Source organism: Galeopterus variegatus, unplaced genomic scaffold, assembly GCF_000696425.1.
Source record: "Galeopterus variegatus unplaced genomic scaffold, G_variegatus-3.0.2 Scaffold4549, whole genome shotgun sequence".
NCBI lineage: Eukaryota > Metazoa > Chordata > Mammalia > Dermoptera > Cynocephalidae > Galeopterus > Galeopterus variegatus.
Genome location: NW_007730660.1, coordinates 107,672 through 133,211, shown reverse-complemented (window position 1 = coordinate 133,211; position 25,540 = coordinate 107,672). Strand labels below are relative to the sequence as shown.

Here is a 25,540-nt window from a genome sequence, read left to right as displayed (position 1 = left end):
AGGGAAAAAAAAAAAAAAAAAAAAAAAAAAAAAAAAAAAAAATTGAACAGTCTATAAAATAACTGACCTATATTAACTAACCTATATCGATAACTGACCTATATTAACTGACCTATATTTACAAAAATACCTACGTCATGTATAACAAAGTCTGAAGAGCTACTCATGATTAAAGGAAACTAAAAAGACATAACAACTAAATGCAAAAGGGCTGGATCCTGTACTTGGAAAGAGCCATTGTAGCCTAGAGCAGGATGTCAGAGCCAGAGTCAGGTAAAAGGGTATGTGCATACGAGGGAGGGGGTAGCAAAAGCAGTTAGGGTTAGGGTGACTGGTCAAACAAATACATAAATATATTAAGGATAACAAGCTAAGTTTTTCATTGTCAGAAGAGGGAATTACAAGTATGAAATGGGAGAAAATTAGAATGAGCCCTGTGGTTTTTAAAATTGGAATTGAAGGTATTGACGTGAACTCATGGTTTTCAACATACACAAACAGATAATGGAAAATAGCTGTAAGTGTGCACAAATACCCTCGTGTGTGTGTGTGTGTGTGTGTGTGTGTGTGTGTACACATACATACACAGATTCTGTAGCGCCATCTACTGAGAAGGCTTGGGAGAAGTCATAGCTCAAAAGCAATGAGCACACCCAGCACTAAATACCATTCTCCACTAAAAAGAACCAGAGTTTCTTAGAGATATGGATAATCACTCTATAAACACCTCCTCCTACATAATCACAATACAACCAACAAAGCCAGCATGTTAATAATGATGCATTACTACTGTCTAATTCTAGAGCCCCATCCAGATTTTGAGTTGTCCCACTAGTGTCCTCCATAGCAGGACCAGGGTCCTTTATACCCAGGACTGGGGTAAAAAATGTATAAGGTAAGTCTACAACATCTTGTGCCAAAAAGCAAAAAGCTCAAAGAATGATGGGCATTAACAAAAGGACACAAAAGCCAGCTTTAAGAGATACTACTGGTGAAATCAGAGACTGTGAATATCAAAACAAATGATAGTAATGGATTGTAACCCACTGAATGACATCGGGAACCATGGAACCAATTAATTAATTAAAAGGCTAAAGAGAAATGTGCTGTGTCAAGATCATGATAATCAAAAAAAATTGAGGAGCTATTTTAGACTAAAAGCGACATGATAACTACATGCAACAAACAATTCCGAACTAGATCCCTGTGCTATGGAGGACACTAGTAGACAACTCATAAAACCTGGATGGGGCTCTAGAATTAGATGGTAGGTAGTACTCTTATCAATGTTAACACGCTGGCTTCGTTGGCTGAACTGTACTTATGTAGGAGAATATGTTTATAGGGTGATGGAGAAATGGGTTAGCATCTTATTTTCAAATGGATCGGGCAGGAAAAATTAATTCTTTGTAATGTACTTGCTTTATTGTAAGTCTGTTACTGTTTCATGACAAAATATCTTACAACCCAGGTGGAAGAAACAGCACAGCAAAGACACAGAGATGGAAAATCAGAGAGACTGTCTATGAGGAAGAGAGACAAGAGTATATGAATGGGGATAATGAAATGTAACAGTTGGAAAGGTAATGTGAAGCCAAATCACAGAGGAAGCAAATGTTTTGTTGGTAGTATTTTCTAAGTAACTAGTTAAAAATTTACTTATAAAGGACTTGTGTTTTGTTTTTCTTTTCAACAGCAACACAAAATTATCTTAATCATTCAACACAGTAAAACGAAAAATAGTTAACTCACTCATATTATTTCTCCCTTTCTATTTTCATAATACAGGAAGGCATATTAAAGAGTTATGGGAGTTGCTGGCTTATAATACTGCAACCAAACCACATGATACCTCATTAATTGATCTGAGTGAGTCTCACATACATACACACATCATTCACACTCTTACACACACACTTTACAAAGTTAATCACTATCGAATGAATATGAATCTAGATCTCTCAAAATGTCTTCTTTTCTCAGGAATTACTAAATGGAAGTAAAGTGGTATTAAAAAGTGCTATTAGTACTTTCCATCAGATAGTGAAACTCTCCTTCTCAATGTTCTTTAATTGTAGGAAGAAAGTTTATAACTTAGGTGCTTTATTTTCTTTCCTGAGGAATATAGACAAGGAAGCTGTAGCAGACCCAACTCATACTAATAGGCTCACCAGGGTCCTAAAAAGAAGACTGACAGAGACAAAGCCAAATCAGTCTTAGGATAAGGGGCAAATAAAAGTGAACAGGAGGAATTCAGAAGTAAGGACAAATTTTTTTTTCTAAGTGAGCCAATAGTAAGCAATAAGTTTTTCCTTTAAGATTTGGTACCTCAGGCAAAGATAAATTGATTTAGAGAAGCCACCGCTGGCATCACAAACAGCTTTTTCTAAGTAAGCTAAAAAAGATTGTAATTAAAGGAGAAATTACACAGAAAAAATATTCATCTTTAAAGTCTTCATTAAAGATAGGACAGCATGTAAAGAAGAAAGTATAGTACATAAAAGGAAGTAATATCAATATAATTACTATTCTCCACAGACTTACCTCAGAAGCCATTTAAAACAAGTAAGATGATAAATGTTAGTAAATTTGGGAACTCCAGATGTATTAATACTGAAAAATCCCAATATTGCCAAGCTTCCATACTTAAAAGCTTAAGGCTGCAATCTTACTACATTTTCTCATCCCACTTCCTGTAATGTGAGCTGATATACTCTTTTTCTTCTTCTTCCTTTTTTTTTTTTGGCAGCTGGCCAGTATGGAGATCTGAATCCTTGACCTTGGTGCCATAACACCACGCTCTAACCATCTGAGCTAACTAGTCAGCCAGTTGATATATTCTGGACTCCTAATTTCTAGGTCCAATAAGATTCCCTGTCTCAGGGCAGCTGGCCAGTATGGAGATCTGAATCCTTGACCTTGGTGCCATAACACCACGCTCTAACCATCTGAGCTAACTGGTCAGCCAGTTGATATATTCTGGACTCCTAATTTCTAGGTCCAATAAGATTCCCTGTCTCAGCATAAGAAAAAATGTTAAACCTCAGAAGTTTATAAGATGGAATTAAGAGCATAGATCATCTATTGATGACATTGTGCAATAAATGAAAGTTACATTAAAAACATTAAACCAAATTTTAGAGTGTCTTTGAACATACAAAATAAAAATCAACGAACATGTGAAACGCAGTGTGCAAACCCAAGTATGAAATTCATCTCCAATGCTTTACATTTAGCTATGACAATGACAACCGGGTGATGCCCATGCACCATTGTTCTGATGGTCTCAGCGTTAATAACTTATTTATCATATGAATTCCTGGCATAAACATTTTAGTATTCCAACCGTATGAGGTTTATTAACCATTAATAGGGGCTTCAAGATCATTTTTATTCCAACATAATAAAAATAAACCTCCGCAAAAACTATTTTAAATTTAGCAAATATATAAACTTTAGGTATCACTGTTAAAAAGTATGAACTGTGTTGGTGCTTAACACTTAGTTTAAGAAGAAAAGAACTAACAACCATCAAAACAGAGAAGAGTAATAAAAAAAGCCTTAAGTTTTATAAAAACATATGTAGAGAAAATCTAAATCCTAACTGGGGTTGTGGTTGAAAGATACAAATGAGGAATTTACCTTGAGCTCCCAGTGATTGAACTTCCAACCTGGAGAATAGTTATCTCGCAAATCAACTCTAACTCGAATGTTAACACTCAGTAGCCGCCTTCGATAATCGTTGCATTTTGTAATCAGTGCTTCTCTGTCTTCCTCAGGAAGTGCATTTGTAATGCCACAGGGAATAACCACCACCTAGAATCCAGAACAATGTCTCAGATTTATACAAAGAAGCAGCATATAGAAGTTATGAAGTCCTATAACTACATAATATACAGGAGTCAGAACCTACTAGTGACTATGAATCTTAACATAAATCAACCTATATGATTTCTAATCTACATATAACATCTACCAATGAGCTGTATAACATTTATCCATGCTAAATGTACTTTCATTTGACCTACCATATTTCCTTTAACCTATTGTAAATTATTTCAAAAAAAGATTTCTAAAAAAGTTTTACATAAAATAGTTTAAAATATTAAGAGTAAGAAACAATAAATAATGCAAATGATATACACAGCTATATAATACTGAGGTCTAGGCTATATTCTATTTGCTTCTATTATCAGAGAAATCTATCTGAATGATATTCAGAAAATTACCCTTTCAGGTTTCCTTTAGTAAATATGGCTTGTATTTTATAAAAGGAATGACAAACAAATATCTTCCTCACCTGAACACAGGCCACACGGGGTGGTAATACTAAACCCATGTTGTCCCCATGAACCATAGTCATAACACCAATAGTTCGAGTTGTCAGGCCCCAGGAGTTTTGATAGGCAAATTGCTTCTCTCCTGGTGTCTTTGGATCTTCAAAAATGATTTCAAACATTCTGGAAAAATTCTGCCCTAAATGATGTGATGTTGCTCCCTAAAATAGAAAAATATAAGCTTTCATTTTAATAACCTATTACGCCTTTGAAAATGATTACTATAAGATCACATGCTTTAAAATGTCACTAAACCTGTTTTATGTCCCTCATTTTTTTCACATTAAATAAGGTTTTAAAATATAAGTATAACTGATATAAAAAGAGACTAGGATAAGTCAAAAAACACTATACAGGTTTTTTGCTCTGGGTAGCCCCTGTTTTCATAAAAGCTTCTTTACCTACAAGGGTTGAAAAGAGGTCCATGCTATGGTAATTCAGGATACATGACTTAACTGACCTTCGAGGGTTACAGGAATGGGACAGATATGCTGAAGTTATAAAGTGGTCTAGAAAACACATAAAATACTTATTTTTTACAAGAGTCTACTTCTCTGATACAAAAGAAATTGCTGGATCTTCCCATGGACTGCTTACAGTCACCTATGATCCTATGCAGCAGTGTGGTACCTGGACAGCTCTTCCACTAGCAGATATAAATGCTTCTACTGTAGTTGTATAGTGTCCTCCTGCAAATTTCTCCTTTTCAGTCTTTCTTCCTTTCACAACAGGAATTGCCAGAAGTTCTTCATATACCTGAGCATATAAGTCAAGTATCTGCAATACCTGTAACAATATTTTAAATGTGTTCAAAGTTAGATCTATAAATTGCGCTATTTAAAACAAATTGTGTTTGAAAAAGCACTTTAAGCAATAAAAACCTTTTCTTGTGGAAAGGTTAAAGCAGCCAAAGTGAACTTGTTAAGAAAGATTTCAACGAAGCAGTGTGAGAAGAAGTCAAATAACTCTTAGAAGTATTTGTAAGTTTAGAATATAAGAGAAAATAAATGCTAATGAAAGATATATAGTAATCTGGGTGAAGATCCTCTGAACAATGATTAATTTCAATCATGGGATTGTAATTTTTTCACAAGTCCAAAAATATTTTCAACTGAGAATTTAAAACAGCACATTTCATTTACTAATAAAATTTCAATAAGCAGTTTCTTTAATCCATGTACATCTGAATCAATTTTTTCTTCTAATAGGTGTTACATGAATTTTTAAGCAGCAAAATAAAAAAGCAGAGCCTGAGCAAAGAAGTGGAACATAACTAACAGGGAGGACACTTTTCATACCTCCTCTGCTGCTTCTTCAAAGGTAGCAAACGCACTGTGCCCTTCCTGCCACAGGAATTCACGTGTACGCAGAAAAGGCTGAGGGTGCTTGAACTCCCAACGCTGGAAGAGGTCAGAGCACAATTTGGTCAGTACAGAGAGCTTTTCAATTTTTATTAGCAACTTTACATGGTAAGTAATCAAAAATCATTAACTGTGATCCAAAGTACTTTAAAAATGCTTCCATACTCCCAATCTTTTAAATACAAAAATAAAGTATGCTTTTTTTTCTTTAAACAAATAAAAATAATTATGAAAGCATATGAGAAGAGGTGTGTGCCTACCACCACATTGCACCACTGATTAAGCCTGATGGGCAGGTCTCTGTGCGACTGCACCCACTTTGCATAAGCAGGATACATTACTGAAAGACACAGGAAAACAGAGGCAGTTAGTCATTTAAGGCTTTATTTCTTCTTTAATGCTGGTAAAGAGTTAAACCAGCAACACAATTAACAGGAATTAAAAGGTATGTTTGTGTAAAGTATGTTTATGTTTGTAATGGTTAAGTGAATGGCATTATTACCTATTTCATAAAGCATATTACTCAAGGATATAAATCTATCTAAACTTGATCATACTTTATATTCTTCACATGAGATTTACATTTAATACTTAATTTACTTTGCTTTTCATGTTTTGTTTGTTTTTTAAAACGCTAGCATATGCCACGTTCTATGTTAAGTTCTTTGCATTCATTATCCTGTTCAATTCTCACATTTAAAAAGCTAGCATATGCCACGTTCTATGTTAAGTTCTTTGCATTCATTATCCTGTTCAATTCTCACATTCAACCCATAAAGTAGATGTTATAATCTCAATTTTTAAAATGTGGAAGTAAAATAACTTGCTGAATCCAGCACAGGTATGTATTAGAACCGAATATAGGTCAGATCTATTGATGTCTCCAACCAGAGAGTATGAAAGGTCTTGCCATGAACTGCTAAATTTAAGTGAAGGTGCCTATCTTACCATAGCCTACTCATGGTGTATAATTAGTGAAACAAAACAAAACTTTGCCAATCTTGTATAAAAAAAAAGTGGTACCATAATTCCAATAATGCATCATATAGGAATATCACCACCAGTATCAAATAAAAGAGTAAACAATCTTTAAGTCTAAAAAAGGATAATCACTTTGGAAGACATTATCAATACCAAATGTTCAAAATTTCCAGTGGCACTCCCATTTACTATGTGTAACTTAGGAAAGTCACTTAATCTTTCAGAGACCTTTCTTTACCTACAAAATGAAGATAATAGCTGCCCCTATCTTCCTCATAAAATTGTTGTAAGAATAATATAAGATGATGTACATGAAAGCATTTAGTAACTTATAAAAACCTTATATAAATGTAAACCCGAATCTATCATTAAAATGACTAACAAAATTTGTAAGTAAATATAGCATAATTAGTGTTTGAAATGCTATATATTTCCAAGAATAAAAATTATTCGAAGAAAAAAATTCCTTGAAAAAAATCGAAAAAAATTATAGCACAAAATAAAAATGATGAAAATGTTTTAATAAAACCTATATCCTAATGATAAAGAGCTCTGCAATGAATACTGTATATAGAAAAAATTCTTTTTTTTTTTTTTGTCTTTTTGTCTTTTTGCCGTGTCCGGCAACGGATCGCAACCCTCAGTGTTGCCCCCGCACCGGACCGGGGACCGGCAACGGGATCGCAACCCTTGGTGTCGCCCCCGCGCCCCGCTCAGCCAGTGAGCGGGAACCGGTCTGTATGTGGGATCCGAACCCTCGGGCGGGAGCGCCACCGCGCTTCCCAAGCGGTGCACTATCCAGTGCGTCACCGGGCCGGCCCTAGAAAAAATTCTATACAACTTAAGTTTGCAATCAATTTTTATCAATGTTCCCTAAACTTCATATTGACAATAAGGATTACAAATATCACAAAGGACAAGTTGAGACTCAGCTCTACAAGCTGTCTGTAATGTTTCAGTGAGCTCTCTACCACACTCGAAGGCCCATGCTCACCTGTTTCACTAGTAGGACGAACAGCAATTGGTTCTGCCAACTCTGTTTTGCCAGATCTTGTAACCCAAGCAACCTAGTAAGATAAAATCATTTTTCATACATTTTTTTTTTTTCAAACAGCATTTTAGAGCAACAGTATAAATACAGGAAAATTTTCTCTACTTCAGTTTTTGCTAGATTAAGGCAAGTTAAAATAATTGCTGCTCTTCACTGTGAGGAAAGGTACGAATCAGTTAATTAATTAATGTGACAAACAGAATCATAACTCACCATAAAGTTAGAAATATAATTTTTTAATGAAAATGGCCTTAACATTTCTCTAAACTGATTGTTATACATTATTGAAAACATCCTTTTGAGTTTACGGGAGAAAACCATAAAAAATAAAAAAGCAAGCTAACTTACCTCGGGGGCAAAGTCAGCAATGTGAGTCTTCTCTTTCTCTAATGCACTTTGAGACACAAACATGGGGAAATAGCAGTTTTCAACACCAAGTTTCTTGATCTCAGCATCGAAAAAGTCCTTGATGAATTCCCAAATGGAATATGCCCAGGGACGAAGAATATAGCAGCCACTTACATCATAGTATTCAATCATTTCTGACTTTGTAATGACCTTTTTAAAAAGAAAAATATAGTGTTTAAGGACTAAATTGAACAAAAATTGTAGTACACGTGGCAAAAGTATAATAATCAAAATTCAAATCTGGAGGCTTCCAGTTTTGATACACCCTCTTAATATGGAACATCATAACAGAAGTAAAACAGACGTTGCTACACTGAGAAACAACATATAACAGGCTCTAAACTCTTAAGAAGACTTGAATTCTGGTCTTGCCTCGGCTATTTACTTATCTTTGTAACTCTGGAATAATCCCTTTAACTCACCGTAAAAAATAAATAAATAATGACTATCCTGTAGAGCTACTTTTCAATTCAATACTTTATGTGATCATGCTTTGAAAACTGTGACATGTTAAATGACTATACTATTATTAAAGGCATTATACATTATTACTATTAACTTTGTGCCTGGACTTTAGACTCTAAACATAAAGCAGCCTTGCAAAATTTAAAATATAAAAATCGACTGAATGCATACTCACTTGAGAATACCAATCAGCAAGATTTTCTTCTTTTTTTGCCTCAAGACCCAACCTGCCGATATTAAAAATAAAGATAAAATGTAAATCTCCTCGTTCAGTAATTACTTTTAGGTTGAATGAAAATAAACCTCTGAAGTTCAAAATAGATTAGTTTTTCTTCAATGTGAGTTATTTCAATATTTATATCTCTTCTATATTCATTTCCAAGATGTTTTTAACCTAGAAAACAGTTCAGTCATCTCCTAAAAATTAGGAAAGCCAAACCTAACAAAGGCTATAATTTTTATGCAGACATCTCTTTTACAAAGTCCTTTTTAACGTAATGTATTTGTAATAAAGACAGAGCCTATTCACAAATATTCAGCTACTAAAAAAGAAATACTTCTTGTCAACTTCAATCCAGGTAAAATTATAGTAAGATCACTGTCTCACTGAAAGTAACACATAAAAACAATGGCTATCCACACACACACGTATACATGTGCATGTATAGGTATGTATGTGTATATATATACATACACATTTATACGCATTTGACAAGTTTTTCTTTTAACTACAGTAAATCAAAGTTACAGAGATAGATACTTGTAAAATAAACTAGATATGCAACAAAAAACTATTCCGGACAATAATCCTTTCCTTGAAACATCAACAATTACTTTCAGAACTGTATATGATCCACACAGAAAAAGCTACCCATTAGCTATGTTTTATAAAAGGTATATCTTTTTAGAGTTTATAAACAAGGATGTATCGGCTTAAACTTTTAGTGTATTTGCATTTGTTTTCTCTGTTTTTTCAGTACGACACAATAAAATACCTATATGAAACCTGGCCTTTTCACAAGCAATCAAAAGGTAGGTAGATGGTGAGAAGCTGTACTCTCTCTTCCACTATCCTATAAATATGATCGTCCAGTCATACACAAAAAGAAAAATAATTCTTACATTCTTTTAAAGAGACATTGTATGAATGGTGTGAGAGATGAGAGAAAGCAGAATTTGAAATTCAGCTGAAGAAATTTAAAACCAAAGTATCTGAGTAACAACAACTTTTTCTCTTTATTAAGCCATTGAAGGAAACCTATCACAAAATTTATTCTAATTTGGGGGTGGGGATAAGAGACAGGAAAATTACTTTATTCATATGGACTGGAAGATCCAAAATGGTCATCTATTCCACTGTTTTGTGTCTAAACTGGCTTTGCTTCATATTTAAACTATGAATTCTTAAATACTATTCAGGATGAAGTTCTCGTTTAGTCTTCACGAAAGATTTTCATCTGAAAAATGTGCTTAAGGTGCAAAACAATGTGTACAGTTAGGCTACCAATTGTGTTAAACATTGGGGGGGAAAAGGAATATTTATGTATATTTGTATTTACTTGTTTGATCAAAAGAAAATCTCTCAACAGATACAAAAGAAACTGGTAATAATGGTTAACAATTCATTATGGTGATAGGGGTAACTGATAAAATGGAAAAAAAGCATATGAACTTCTTATATGCTCAGATTCATGAACCAAGCAAATGAATGTGTTAGCTATTTTTGAAATTAAATAAATAGAAAATTAACAAAAGCTATATGCTGACATTAAAGACTCAGCATTCACTGACAATGCAACAGTCAAACTAACCAAAATTTATATCTAGAAAAAATAATTTAAGAGTTGAATTCATCCAAAACTCTTTTCCACTTTGAAGTTCCCATATTTTATTACCTGGTCTGTTTCTTAGGCCCCTGTCCTTCTCCTGCCCCACTTGGTGACAGCCCACTGCCTTGGTTTTTAGAAGGGTCTTTCCTTTGACCATCATTTTGTTTCTGAGGCTTATTCTGCTTTTCAGATTTATTTTCTTTTTCTTTCTTCTTCTTATCTTTGTCCTCAGCCCCAGTGACAGACACAGGCTTATACTCTACTCCTGTGAGAGACGTGTACTGTGCCTTCAGCTGAAGTAGTTCTTGTACAGCTACATCTATTTGATCCTTTAGTTTAACAAAAAAGGAAAAAGGGAAGATAGTATTTAATTCAAATCACTATCCAAGCACATTTAAATTCAATGTCCAAAGCTTTATAAGCATGTTTGCAAACATGACTAAAAACAGAAGGGTGTGAGGTGTGGATGGAGAATGTTAAATACACTAACTACTGAAAATGAAATTTAAAAAAAAAAAAGAATATGATAATCAGGCAGAACTGTGCAAAAGAGTGACTGCAAAACAATATGATCTGTAAGTGAATGGTCCAAATTTAAATTAAAGTAATATAAAATTTAAAATTCACTTCCTCAGTCCCAATAGCTACATTTCAAGTGTCAATAGCCACATGTGGCTAATGACTACTGTATTGGTCAGTACCGTTATAGAATATTCCCATCATTGCAGAACGTTCTATTAAAAGCAATGGTACACAAAATGTATTCCATGGGAATCTAAGTGAAAAGCCATTAAATTATACACATTGGACATTTCACAATTATAAAGATGACAGTAATCAAGTTTCTATATTATTGGTTAAATTCAAAACCTATAACAACTTACTGTCTTCCACTCTTGTGAATCTGTACTAAAACACCCTACTTCTATCAAGATAATAGAATTAGTATAAACTACACCAGAGCTCAAACTAAACCTGTGATTTGAGATTGACAGAGCTTTAGGAACATGAATCAAAAAAGTGAGGCATTAAGGGCCTACAATGGGCTAGGCGCTATGCTAGGTCTCGGTTCCTATTGTCTGAGATCTTACAGATTAGAAGAAAACAAGACAATTTCACAGTTAAAATATAGTGAGTTTAAGTACTATGTCAAGGAAGGGTAGTGTCATATGGAAATATCCAGTCAAATCTAATAGGGGTTAGAAAAGATCAACATTCCTGGCCCATGGCTCACTTGGGAGAGTGCGGCACTGGTAGCACCAAGGCCAAGGGTTCAGATCCTATATAGGGATGGCCAGTGCGCTCACTGGCTGAGCGTAGTGCAGACCACACCATGCTAAGCGTTTCAATCCCCTTACCGGTCAAAAAAAAGAAAAGAAAAGATCAACAAAGTTTTCTCTAAACAGCAATATAAAGTTGGGAACTTAAACATGAGTAGAAGTTTGCCAGATTTGATGGGACAGAAAGTGCTCCAAGCAAAGAAAATAGTCTAAAATGTAAAAAACAAAACACACAAACAAAATACCACACTAACCTTAGATGCTTTTTCAGCCTTAAGTTTTCGAACTACCTCTCCTTGGGAAGCTACTTTGTCAAAAAGTACTTTGGCTTCTGGCGTTTCTGAACCAGTAGACTCAGAGTTTCTGGTTGGACTTGAATCTGAACTTCGAGATAATGGGGGCTGACCAGGGATATACTCCTTCCCAGTTTTTTCTTTATACTGAGTTTTCAGGGAGAGTAAGCATTCCACAGCCTCATTTATTTTAGCCTGAGATTAAAAAAAAAGAAAGGAGAAAAGTATTTGATGCTTTCTGAAATTTCTAAAAATTTCAATGTCATTTAAAAATCTTTACTTATCACCAAAGTATTCCTGTAAATAAATTAATCATGGATAAACCCAAGTTAAATCAGCCTAAAATAACAGATAAAGAAAAGTTAAAAATATAAATTACATACATTCTCTCATATACAAGCCATTAAAATAAAAAAACACACATAAGCATACAACACTACCACTTTACACTTTACATAAGCAAACACAAATAAATTATAGAACACCGAAGCAAATTGTCAGTGTCAGGTCCTGGGTCTGTAAAGAGTGTAGCCAAAATTTACAAAATCAAAATAAAGACCAGCTCAATGGCTTTCCTTATACAAACCTTATTTTCTTCAGCCTTCTAAACAGACATTAAATACGGCATTGAAAAAGAAAAGTTTGGGCCCAACTAAATAGTTACATCACTCTTTTAAAAATTTATAATGAAATGAGAAATTATGTTGAAGTTTTTAATTAGACACTCCCCTCTATATTTCAACCTCTGATACTTCAACACAATCATAATGAAAAAGAATGACACACTCAGCCCACCTGAGACACTTGTGACTTTAGCAGCAAAAGACAGCAACATAGGCAAAGGACCCCTGCTGGACGTTTTGTTTTACCTCACATGGTGGTACCATCTAATCACAAACCAACACACCACTAGAACATCAAGGCATCAGTGAAAACAGAGAGAGAAAAGTGCCCCCAAACTAACCTATCCAATTTTTACTGCCACCTTCCAACAGTGCTCCGGATAGCTAAGTGAAACTCAACAGAAGCCAGGGAGAACACTCAAATGGGGGTCCTAGGAATGCATGAAAGCAGTGATACACCTTCAAAGAGTGTCCACCTATGAGACAGCAAATCGCATGTCCTTGTCCAGCCACTTTTTGATTTAATGTTGTTCTGCCTATTGACTTAGAGTCTGTCACACTGGGCCCCGCACAGAGGGAGTAAAAGTTACAGGAGAAAATGCACAAAGAGAAGATGAGGGTAGAGTGTCTGATTTGTACCCTGACCTGACTCTTGTTTATATTCTGTTTTTAGAGTTTTCACAGCAGATTCCACCTCAGCCTAAGAAAAAGGGCATAATTAATCAGACATACAAGAATCAAGAAAAAAAGAAACTTCCATCAGCTAAAAGAATGAAAATGGAAAAAAAAATTGAGATATCCTTGCAATCATTTCTAGAAAAAGACTATTTGAAAGAAGTTCCATTTTACAATATAAGCAGGTATTTACCAGAATTTGAAGTCAGATGGCATACTTTTCACACAGAAAAAACTTGTTTGTAGTAAAATTACAATTTAAAATATTACAAAAGAGAAAATTAAGGTGGGCAAACTACTTTGTTATTAAATGAGATACTCTAAATAGAGTAAAATTATATATATTTTATACAATATATATATGAAAATGGGATATTCTAGATAACTAAGTAATCTCTTCAGGTTGTTATTTCTCAAAAAAGTAAAATTATACTAATCATGATATAATCTTCCCTGACAATTTAGAAGGTACCTAAAGATTTTTGAGAGAATTAGAATTGATAATATAATAATCACTCATTTTATGGCATATTTACTTTGTGGCAGATACTATGCTGATTGCTTTACATGGATTATCTTATTTAACTCTCAAAATAACCTTTATCTGTACTCTACAGAAGGAAGAAGTAAAACTTACAAAGATTAAGTACCTTGCCCAAAGTTTCTCTAGCTCTAGTGGTAGAGCCGGTATTTGAACGTAGGGTTTATTCCAGAGGCTGGGATCTTGACCACTATGGTTTGCACAACATTAGAGAGGATATTAAATGTGCATTTTAATCCTACTAACATGCTTTTCGAAAGAGATCTGAGTCTTACTTTGAATACATTTGTTAGAATACATAATGCAGAACTGAAGGAAGGGGGGACAATAATCTCTCTCAGTACTCTAGGTTTCTGGATTAAAAGGCATTTACAAAGGGAAATTGGATAGAGTACTATTAAGCACAATATTATACAATAACAGAAGTTTAAAGAGTACGTGTTAACAGATTTTAAGTTCTTAATGGACAAAGACTATTTTAAACTTATCTAACATATGCCAATACAAACATGAAAAGTTTTCAGTAATTGTTGACGTAGACTGAGAAAACAAACAGCCTACATAAAAGACTTCAGTAAAGGTTTAAAATAGGAATTTGAGGTAAGGAGAAGTGATCCTAAAATGATGATTGAGGGAGATCCAATCAAGATGGCGGAATAGACGGTCCACAGCGTCACTCTCTCCCACAAGCAGGGGAGAAGAGGGCCTTGGCGGCCCCAGGACAGCAAGGCCACTAATAGGGTTCACGTGGACCCGTGCTGGAGTAAGGAGCCAGAACAACTGAAAAAAGGGAGCCATTCAGAAGCCAGTGAGTCATCAAAAGGGACCGGCCCATGGCCCGTCCCATGGGAAGTGTTTGCAGCACGGGTGGTGGAGGAGACAGGCCCACCAGGGGAACACTGGGGCACAGCAAGGACAGCTGATCTGCCCCCCAAACAGCACAGGACCACTCAGAGGAGACTGGTCGGGAATACAGAATTGCATGGGGTGCAGTTTGATGAAAAAACTCAGGCCCAGATCAAAGATTCTACAGAACACAGATCCACCAGGTCTCTGGAGAGCCGGAAGTACCTAGAAGGTCAACCATTAAACCCTGAGCTACACAAAAAGCCTTCCCTAGGGAAACAGCAGCAAAGTAGCAATTTAAACAACCACACAGCTCAAGTACTGGTTCCCACAGGAAGTTCCCCCGTGTTAGAAGCAAAGGACAAAAAATTAGTTCCAGGCCAGTCACACCACCAGCGCCTTGGGGCCTGCCTGGGAACTGGAGGTTTGGATCTGGGGACCAGACCCCACTCCCACGTCCAGGCAAACTGTACCAGTGCATTGGGGCCAGCCTGGGGACCTGAAGCATAGAGAAGAGGACTGGACCCCCTCCCACAACCAGGCACACCACGCCAGCATCTCAGAGCCCACCGGGGGACCCAGGGCATGAAGAAGGGGACTGGACCTCTCTCCCACAACCAGGCACACCATGCCAGCACCTTGGGGCCTGTCTGTGGATCCGAGGCAAGGAGAAGGGGAATGGACCTCTCTCCCACAACCAGGCACACCAAGCCAGCACCTCAGGGCATGCCCACGGTCCCGGGGCATGGAGAAGGGGACTGGACCACCCTTCCACAACCAAGCACACCATGCCAGCACCTCGGGGCCCACCCAGGGAACCGGGGCATGGTGATGGGGACTGGACCTCCCTCCCACAACCAGGCACAACATGCCAGCACCTCAGAGCCCACCTGGGGACCCGGGGCATGGAGAAGGGGACTGGACCCCTCTCCCACAACCAGGCACATGGCGCCGGTGCCTTGGGCTCTGCCCATGGACCAGAGGCATGGAGAAGGGACCAAACACCCCCCACAACCAGGCATACCGCCAGTGCCAAGGAGCATGCCAAAAACAGCAACCCCACATGGGTGGCCCACCACAGCCACCACAATAACCCTGGCTGCTGCAAAAGCGGCTAGACACCACAGCCACCACACAGATGGCCCGCCAACCACTGGAGTGCATTCACACAAGAGTCACCAGCAGAGACAAAGAAAAGAAGAGGATGTCTCTTTACACAAAACCCATTTGAGAGTAACAGAAGAAGCATCTGCTCTATGATAATATTGGGGGACCTGATCACATCTCTCAGCATTGGACAGATCATCTAGGCAACAAGGTAACAGAGTAACCATTATTCTTTCAGAAGGAGAGAAGAAATCTAGGGCAATTGGGGGGGAGGGGGAGAGATTGGACAAGGGGCATAAAGAGTAATTACGATTTGTAACAATATATATGCTAGTAATACTGATTTAATCAACATATCTCAGTGTTCAACCCCCAAAATATGTATAATTGATTTTGATTCAATAAATAAAATAAATTATTAAAAAAAAAAGTTATGATTGAAAACTGGGAGGTAAAAAAATGGAGAGAATAGAAGAGAACTCAACCTGGTTACATTTAGAATGAAAAGTACTCAAACAGCTATTTTTGCAGTAGATGGAAACATTTCTCCATAGGTATAGGAGGAAACTTTAATATAAGGAAAAACTTGAAACTTTATAAATTTAAAATAAGAACAAAACCTTTCAAAATGACCTAGACACCTCTTCTATTCTCAATGAAAATACTTTTTCAAAAAACATTTTTCAAATTTTATTTTTTCCAACTTTATTACTGTTTACTCATCTTTGTCCTTACTAGCACATCTGAGAAAACTACCTACACACACCAGTAATAATGACTCCTCAAAGCAGAGATTTTCACTTGGTGGGGTGGAAGGTGAAGAACAGGAAATCCTTCTAGCTGAGGAAGGGGGAATGTTGATTTACATTATATTTTTAAAAGTGTGCTGGGAAATTTAGTGAACTAAAAGCTCGCAGGTTTTTAAAAAGAGGCATTTTTAAAAAATCGTCTGATTAGAAATCTGTGTTTAACTTAAATACCTAAACCTGTAAGAAATAGCCCAATTACTGAACCCTGATCCTGTGAGCCAATACAGCATGGTGCAGAGCCCAGAACACATGCTCTGTTGCTTATCAACTGGGCTGATTCATTTACCTAAGTCAAAACTTACCTGCTACTTCTCTCTGACACAAATCGATTAATACAAATTCCTTAGATTTTCCTAGAAGATTCCTAAGCTGAAGTCTTGTGAAGTGTCTTGAACCACAATCTTCTATACAATGTATTTATGCTTGTTTAGATCAAAAGCAAGTTTGTATTAAGTACCAAAGACCGATATAGCAGAAACCCACTGCACACAAATTACAAACAAGAATCTCAAAAATCACCAAGTGAAATAATGGGTTTGTTTCTTAGTTTCTCCCCTACATTTGTATTTTTTGGCCTGAGTATTCTTCAATCTATTTTGGTGGGAGTACAGGGTAGTGGTTTTCTAGAACTACCTGTTAACTGGACAAAAGGGGTACAGTGATGTGTTTCCTCTCCTGTCAAGCTATGATTTAGATTTTAAAAACAAAAACAACGGGGTAAAAAATAAAAGAGCAGGTGTTATAACACCAAGGTGGTTTTCTAGAACTACCTGTTAACTGGACAAAAGGGGTACAGTGATGTGTTTCCTCTCCTGTCAAGCTATGGTTTAGATTTTAAAAACAAAAACAACGGGGTAAAAAATAAAAGAGCAGGTGTTATAACACCAAGGTCAAGGGGTTCAGATCCCTGTACCAGGCAGCTTCAAAAAAAAAGAAAAGAAAAGAAAATATTGGCAAAATATATCAATATATCAGATGAATTACTTGGGGCATAAAATACAAAGTGCTATGAATTAAAATGCTGCAAGTTCAGAATTAAACGGTTTTCAGCACCACCCTCCCCATAAATTGGATTTGACAAAAAGAGAGAACATTAGTAACAAAACAACTGTGAATTATTTTTAATTAATGTAATAATCATTTGATTTTGCTGCCACTTATTATTTCAATTAAAAAAATTATTAAATATAAAAACTCTCTCCTCTATGATAGAGGTCAGCAAACTTTTTCTGTAAAGGGGTAGATGGTAAATACGAGGGTACTTTTAAAAGTTCATGGAAAAATGGAATTAAAAGAATACAAATCTTCCTATGAACTTTTTGAAGACCCCTCGTGTTTTAGACTTTGTCTCTTGCAACTACTTACCTCTGCAGCTTTAGTATGAAAATAGCCATAGACAATATGTAAACTACTGGGTGTGGCTGGGTTTCAGTAAAATCACATTTACCAAAAACAGGTGCAAGCCACATTTAGCCTGCAGGCCACAGTTTGTTGAACCATGCCTTAGAGACTAAACTGTCATATTTAATAAGGTCATTACCATTTTTTGGCTCCCATTTCAAGCAATATTATAATTTCACCTTCAAACAACTGCACTCATATTTCACATCAGTGAAATCTGTTCAAAATCAAAATTTTCTTTTTTTAAATTACAACTTTAGAACTTTAGAAGTTAATATTTAAAATCTGAAAGTGACTAATTTTTTAAGTAACTTAATATTCAGTATTATTTTATGTTTGGAATAGTCGCTTTTATGTACCTCCGACTATATTTGCTTCATCTACTATTTTAATTCAGCAACCTACTGAGAAAGGGGAAAAGGATGAGAAAGTGGACTTAAAGGTAGATTTCCAGGTTTTTATTCCTTGCCTATCTCTTTCTTATTTATACCTGGCCTTTATGCTTAAAAGTTATTTCACAGAAGCACCCATCTTATCCTAAAGCAGAAAAATGGGGAAAACAACAACAAAGAGAGCAAGAAAAGTCTAATTGAAACCAGTAACTTTAAAACTTCAGCTTTCCTTACCACTAAACATGACATGGTTAAACAACTACTTTTTATAGAAAATGAAATGATTAGGAGGCTTAGACAAATTATTAAACTAAACAAGCACAGACTTGCTTAATAATAATAAACCATAACTGGTGCTTACAATGAGATGCCCCACTGCCGCCACCTCTAATGGGTAACAATGTGGGAGTCAGCCAAAATCCAGGCTTTGCAAACTTTAGGATGTTATCTCACATCCACAGTTTCTCATTACTACAACAAGCCTGCAGAAAAAGGATTCATCTTTCAATATTACTGGGCATGCCTGTTGTGAAGATTAAAAACTGTGTAGTACACAGTGCCAGGTGTAGGCTAAATATGAGTTCCATTCCCAGTAATTGGGTTGGCTCTCTACAACAGAAGAGAGTACTACTTACTACTGTTGGTAATTAGAGAAAAAATATAAGCTGTATTTTGAAACACAAATATGGTACATAGTAGGCATTCAATAAATGTAGGTTAAATTAAACTGAAGTCAGATTTATTTCAGTATCACATTTACCAGCATCGAAATACCTGGTAAAAGCACCTGCCCAATTATCAAAGAAATTTAAATTATTTTACCCATAGGCTGATTTGTCATAACCTCGACAGTGTAAAGTCATGAGAGCATGAAACAGGATGGATGGGAGATGTAGCTGACTGTCACTCTAATTATAATGGCTGCTGCTGTTACTACTCAACACATAATTAGCTAAGCAAGAATCGACACAGAATCTCAATGTAGTCTAGTCAGACTGAAGAAATTTGAAAACCAAAGCTCTTTCCCTCAAATTACACCTAGAAAGGGGTCCATAGTTAGTGTCCACCATGCAGAGCATAGAATGCTACCAACATCACCACAGGGCAGGAAACATCACGGATTTATATCCTAAACCAAACCATCCAGCAGCCTTTATTCCTTGAAACAAAGCTATTTTAGATAATCATGGCTCTGCAGGATCTCAACAGGCTCACTAAAGAGTGAAGAGTAAAGAGAAAAGAGAAAAGATTTCTCACACTTCACAATGGAAAGAAAAATATTAACTCCTGCGGCAAAACCCCAAAATCTCTCCAAAGCATTTTCCCTCCTCACCAGAGACCAAATGTTCGTGAATGAAAGCACCGTAGGTGGCAGGGTTTCCAGTCAGATGCCAGCAATGTGCCAATAAGATGAGGAACTTGCAGCCTCAAGGTACTCTCAGCCTAAGCCCCAGGACCCTGACAGGACAGGAGATTTCCTGATCACATTTTGAACAAATCCCTTCTGGCCACATTCCATCAAGTCCAGTGGTGCACCACACCTCTCTGAGTTTGTGCACAGCCCGATTCTACAATTTTTGGCATCCAGTTCCAACACGGTTATTTGATCATATTTTAGAACTATGCTGTTGTCTGAATATAACTATGTATCTTCACTATCAAACATGGTCTTCCTCTATCACAGACGCCATTCCCTTTTTGTCTCTTACACCAAGTAATCCCATTCCACACTAGGTGATACAACCCACTTGGCTAAATGTTTTGCCTGAGGACCTACTAAAACAAGGATAAAATTTATACTTCAACCAAAGTTTAGTATCATTTGAAGGTTCCCCTATGAAGGGAATTGGTCAAAAACCTCTTGACAACCATTCATTATTCCCTGAATACACCCTGTACCTGCCTACCTCTCTGCCTTTGCTGATTCTCAAAGCATGATCCCTGGGCCAATCGCAACACCATCACCTGAACAACTTGTTAGAAATGCATCTTCTCTGCACACTCTGGACCTACTGAAGCAGAAAGCCGAGGGCTGGGGCCCAGCAATCTGTTTTTTAGCAAGCCCTTCAGTAACTCTGATGCATAACACAGCTTGAGAACCACAGTTCTATGCTTAACATCACCTTCCTCTGAACTTTGTTCACCCATAAAGGGTTTGTTCTACTTCAGGACTACTATAGATATCCCTTATGAATTGCTTCATCCTTCCCAGCCACTTATGACCACAAACACTTCTCCCAACAATTTATACATATCACACAGGATTACAGTTACTTTGTATGTTTCTTTACCAGCTCACCCCCACTAAGACTGTGAACTGCTTCTTATTTGTATTTCCAGAGCTTAGCACACAGCATGTATCAGCAAATGTTGATTGTTGTGTCAAAATATTTGAGCAGACAGTCTATAAACAATTTGTTTTATAAGATGATGAGACTACCTAAGCAATTTCAAAGCATGTGCTTGCCTCAGTTCAGCATACTAACCTTAGGGGCTTTATCAGCTTTCAGCTTACGAACCACTTCCCCTTGTGCAGCAACTTCATCATACAGAGATTGACTTTCCAGGATACTTGCTGATGATTTGGAAGAAATATCCTGTACTACTGCAGGAGGATGTCCAGGTTTATATTCCTGGCCAGTTTTCTCCTTATATTCAGCTTTCAAAGCCAAAAGTTGCTTTACAGCAGCATCTATATCTTCCTTCGCTGCCTTCTTGGCTTTTAATTCACGAACCATGTCTCCTTGCACAGCCACTCTGTTGTAGAGAACTACGGACTCAAATGTACCACAAGTATTATTCAGAGAAGCTGCTGGTTTTTCCTTAAGAGGAGTAGTTGTCTACCAAGGCAAAAAACCAGAAGTAAAATAATTAATTCATGTTAAATGTCTTCCCACAAAATGATACCAAACTGATTGTTTCATAATATTTCAAGTTCAAAACACAAATTAATATCTTCAATCCCTTAAAAAGTTTTAATGAATGATCTCATTCCTAGAAATTTATCCTAATGAAAAATGACAGAAGTAGACAAAGGTGGAGGTACATGGATATTCACTGGAGCTTTATTATCAATATAGTAAAAAACTGAAAATAACCTAACTCTTTATCATTAGGGGACTAATTAAATATTATGATACATCCATCAGGTCTGAGAATAAATCACTGTTCCACCACATACTAGTTGTATGACACTGAATTAGTTATATAAACTATTTCCTTACTATAAAAGAGGAATAATAATTGTATTTAGCCCATCAAATCAATGGGAAAATAAAAAGTAATGAATTTATGTAAAAAGCTGTAAATCACAGAGACTGAGAAAAAATAAGCATCAATAAGCATTACATATCATTATTAATATAATCTTAAAAGATGATATATATATCTCAATTGTTAAGTGCTCCACGAAAAACTATGATATAATTATCATTCATCAACATGAAATAGTTTCATTTGTGTAAAATTATACATTTATAGGTATTTACAGTATTTTTGGGAGAAGTTACATATATACAAATACCCATAAACACTAATATGCATATGTAATGCTTAATACTATAAAGTAAGGGAAGAATATAATTAAGGGAGCCACTCTATATCAAAAAATATATATTCTGTTCTGCTACACTTACTTTGTAACTCATTCATGGCTGGTAAACAGGGGAACCTATCAGCTTAACACAGAAAAATCACACTGCCTTATATGTGATTTCTGCCAGTGAGTTCAGGTTTTCTGTAAAACAAAGCAGCATGCAGGAACACACTTTCTCACAATAAAGAAAAAGCTTTAGAAATACATGACAAGCTTTTTTTGTTTGTTTGTTTGTTCTTTGTTTTTGTGACCGATAACGGGGTTCGGAACCCTTGGCTTGGTGTCACCTGCACCGCGCTCAGCCAGTGAGCGCACCGGCCATCCCTATATAGGATCCAAACCTGCGGCCTCGGCGCTCCCAGCGCCGCTGCACTCCCAGTGCCGCACTCTCCCGAGTGAGCCATGGGTTCAGCCCCATGACAAGCTTTAAAAGAAGCTGAAAAGCCTGCAGGTAGTACTTAAAAATATGGTTTTCCATAACATTAAGCCATCTGATGGAGGTGCAAGTGCAGATGAAGGAAGTTTCAAAGACACATCCTCTTGTGCTGAAGCATAAAAGATTGAGAAAAAAAAAAAAAGACACTGATGAAGCAGGGTTATATCCTGGATTAGACTTTAATTTTGATAATACTGGTCTCTATTGGAGAGCTCAGGGACCTACCTATCAAAAGAGAAAGTATTATCCTTAAGTTTAAGGCTGCAAAGGATCTCTGACTGCAATGTTGGGTACAAATACCAGTCAACTGTACTGAACTTCTACTAGGATTTGTGTGAGTTTCAAAGCATTTCACAAATTTTTTGACACTGCTCCTACTAAGAGATGGGTCTACATCCCCCCAATCTGGGCAAGCCTATGACTGTTCTGACCAACAGAGTGCAACAGAAGTGGCACTAGCTATGTGAGACTTCCAAGGCCAAATCATAAGAGGCAATGCTGCTTTCACCTTGTCTACTGGACACTCACTTTTAGAGGCCTGGACTGTCATGTAAGAAGTCTTACTGCCTGGACACCACCATGCTGGAGAACCCACTGGTAGCTATTCCGGTCAACTTCCACCTGAGCTCCCAGCCAACAGCCAACATCTCCTGGCACTAATTTGAGTGAGACATTTTGGAAGTCCAACACAGCTGAGCCTTCGATGACTACTATCCAGCCAACACCTGACTGAAACCATGTGAGACGTACAGGTTCTCAGTGGTTTGTCCCAACCCTACTTTTCCTGAAGAATCACCATTGTTTTTCTTACTATGCAATTTTGCAGAACATAAAGTTTTTCAAGAACACATATTAACTTACTACATAATACCACAATCTTTCCAGGATATGTAAAAGATGAGAGGCGCAGGTGGGAACCAGGACCAATGAGAGAATAAAAGCCAAATTTCCCATCTCATGCTTATTCCATGATACATACTAGCAGTTCTCAAGGTGTGGTCTACAGACACCAGAGGGTTTCTGAGACCCTTCCAAAGAAGGTCTGAATGGTCACAGCAATTTTCATTATATTACTAAGATTTAATTAGTCTTTTTTGCTCTCATTCTCTCTTGAGTATTCAGTATAGGTTTTCAGAGTCTGTTAAGTCAGACATTAAAGAAAATTGCAAAACTTCAAAACCATACCACCCTTCTAACTAAAAATGTTTTAGTTGGACCATATGTTTTGGAAAATATAGTTAATTTTCATTAAAAATGTTATTTATGTTAACATGTAATTGAGTTTATTATTTTTAAATGAATTAATAAACTCTTTTAAAACTTCTCAATTTTAACTTTTAGTACAGAAAAAACTGATAAATACAACCCACATAAATAAACTATTTTTAAGAGTGTAAGGGATCCCAAAGCCAAAAAGTCTAAGGATTGCTGGTATATAATCATAATACAAAATAGCAGAATACAGCCTTATTTAAATTATTATTTCTTTTTTTCTTTTGGCTGAATTCACATAATTTTTAATTTGTGTAAACTAAAAGCTCCAGTCGTGACATTCCCACTGCAAATAGTTTTAAACTCATATCTCCAAATAAATTTATGTGTTTCTGTCTTCCCTGGCTCAGGTTATTTACCATTTATTTACCGAGTTAACCAAGGCAAAACTAGGAGTTACTATCTTACCAATTCCACTTCCTAAATCCATCCCCTACTTTATATCTTCCAGGTTCTCATCCTCTAGCTTCCTGACCATGTGTAAGCATTCTAATCTCATCCCCTAGCTTCCTGACCACGTATAAAGCCCTTTAATCATACATCCAATCTACCCTAAAAACTACCTTCTACATTGCTGTCAAATCTTAAATGACTACCAAATTGCCAAGATCCGTGAATCTCAAACTATGTGTTAAGGAGCTCCAAGGTGCCACAGAAAATCAATAGGTATACCACGGGATATTTTAACTGCTTGAAGTAAACAGCACTACACAGTCATCACTCAGTATCTACAGGGGATTGGTTCTAGGACCTTGCTTGGAAACCAAAATCCGAAGATGCTTAAGTCCCTTAAATAAAATGGCGTAGTACGTGCATATAACCTTTGCACATACTCCTATATACTTTAAATCATCCCTAAATTATTTGTAATACCTAATATGATGTAAATACTATGTAAATAGTTGTTACATTGTATTGTTTAGGGAATAATAACAAGGAAAAAAGTCTGTACGTGTTCAGTACAGATGCATTATTTTCCCAAGTATTTTCAATCCACGGTTAGTTGAATCCACAGATGTGGAACCCACAGATATGGAGGGCCAACTGTACTTGACATCTGTCAAACACTGCACATGCTACTACTAGCTCAAGGTGGTTCAGTTTTAGCATGAGAGTATGTTACATTCCTTCTGATGATGTTCCTTTGCAAAGCTGGATTTTCCACAGCTGCTGTGTTAAGAATCAAATAACACATGAAAAACAGTGTAGGACAGGAAATAAGTCTGATAGTGAACCATCTGAGTCCAAGGTTCAAGAAAAAAGTAAAAGAATTATTTTTTTCTTTCAATTTGTGTGCCATTTTAAGAAGGAAATAAAAATAAGAATGAAATTAAAACACAACATTTAAGAATAAAATAAAACATTATAAGAAAAATATTTAAAATATTTTTTCTTCCAAAGTTACTATGATATAAATATTTATGTAGTTGTTTGAACTTAACTACTTAATAAAGAGAACTGTTAGGAATTTCATTTAGCCTAGAGGTGTCATAAAAAACCTACTGAGCAACTGAGGGTGCTATGAACTGAGGAAGTTTGAGGACCTCAGGCCCACACAACAAACCTACTTCTCTAGGTGTGTCACTACCTCTCAAAGCCACACCCTGTATGACAAGGACAGAAGCTGTGTGTCCATGTGGAATGTCTCTCCCAACCTCGACCTAGGCAGATTCCTCTCCCATTAACTCATTTTTAATGACAGAGATTAAGAATTACCTCCAAGGGGCCGGCCCAGTGGCGCACTGGATAGTGCGCCGCTTGGGAAGCGCGGCGGCGCTCCCGCCCGAGGGTTCGGATCCCACATACAGACCGGTTCCCGCTCACTGGCTGAGCGAGGC

At 36.6% G+C, this 25,540-nt stretch overlaps 1 protein-coding gene across 4 annotated transcripts in view; it reads right to left on the bottom strand.

The window, feature by feature from the left end:
* EPRS (glutamyl-prolyl-tRNA synthetase) overlaps positions 1-25,540 on the bottom strand; it is an 83,530-nt gene that overhangs the window by 13,647 nt on the left and 44,343 nt on the right. For all 4 annotated transcript variants that reach the window (XM_008587818.1, XM_008587813.1, XM_008587814.1 and 1 more), the window contains 11 exons: positions 20,886-21,239; positions 11,967-12,200; positions 10,499-10,761; positions 8,779-8,830; positions 8,079-8,288; positions 7,674-7,746; positions 5,959-6,038; positions 5,636-5,737; positions 4,968-5,123; positions 4,301-4,498; positions 3,643-3,816 (listed from right to left, as the gene is read on the bottom strand). In XM_008587818.1, the coding sequence (XP_008586040.1) occupies positions 3,643-3,816; positions 4,301-4,498; positions 4,968-5,123; positions 5,636-5,737; positions 5,959-6,038; positions 7,674-7,746; positions 8,079-8,288; positions 8,779-8,830; positions 10,499-10,761; positions 11,967-12,200; positions 20,886-21,239 (1,896 nt within the window). The remainder of the gene's footprint in view (positions 1-3,642; positions 3,817-4,300; positions 4,499-4,967; positions 5,124-5,635; positions 5,738-5,958; positions 6,039-7,673; positions 7,747-8,078; positions 8,289-8,778; positions 8,831-10,498; positions 10,762-11,966; positions 12,201-20,885; positions 21,240-25,540) is intronic.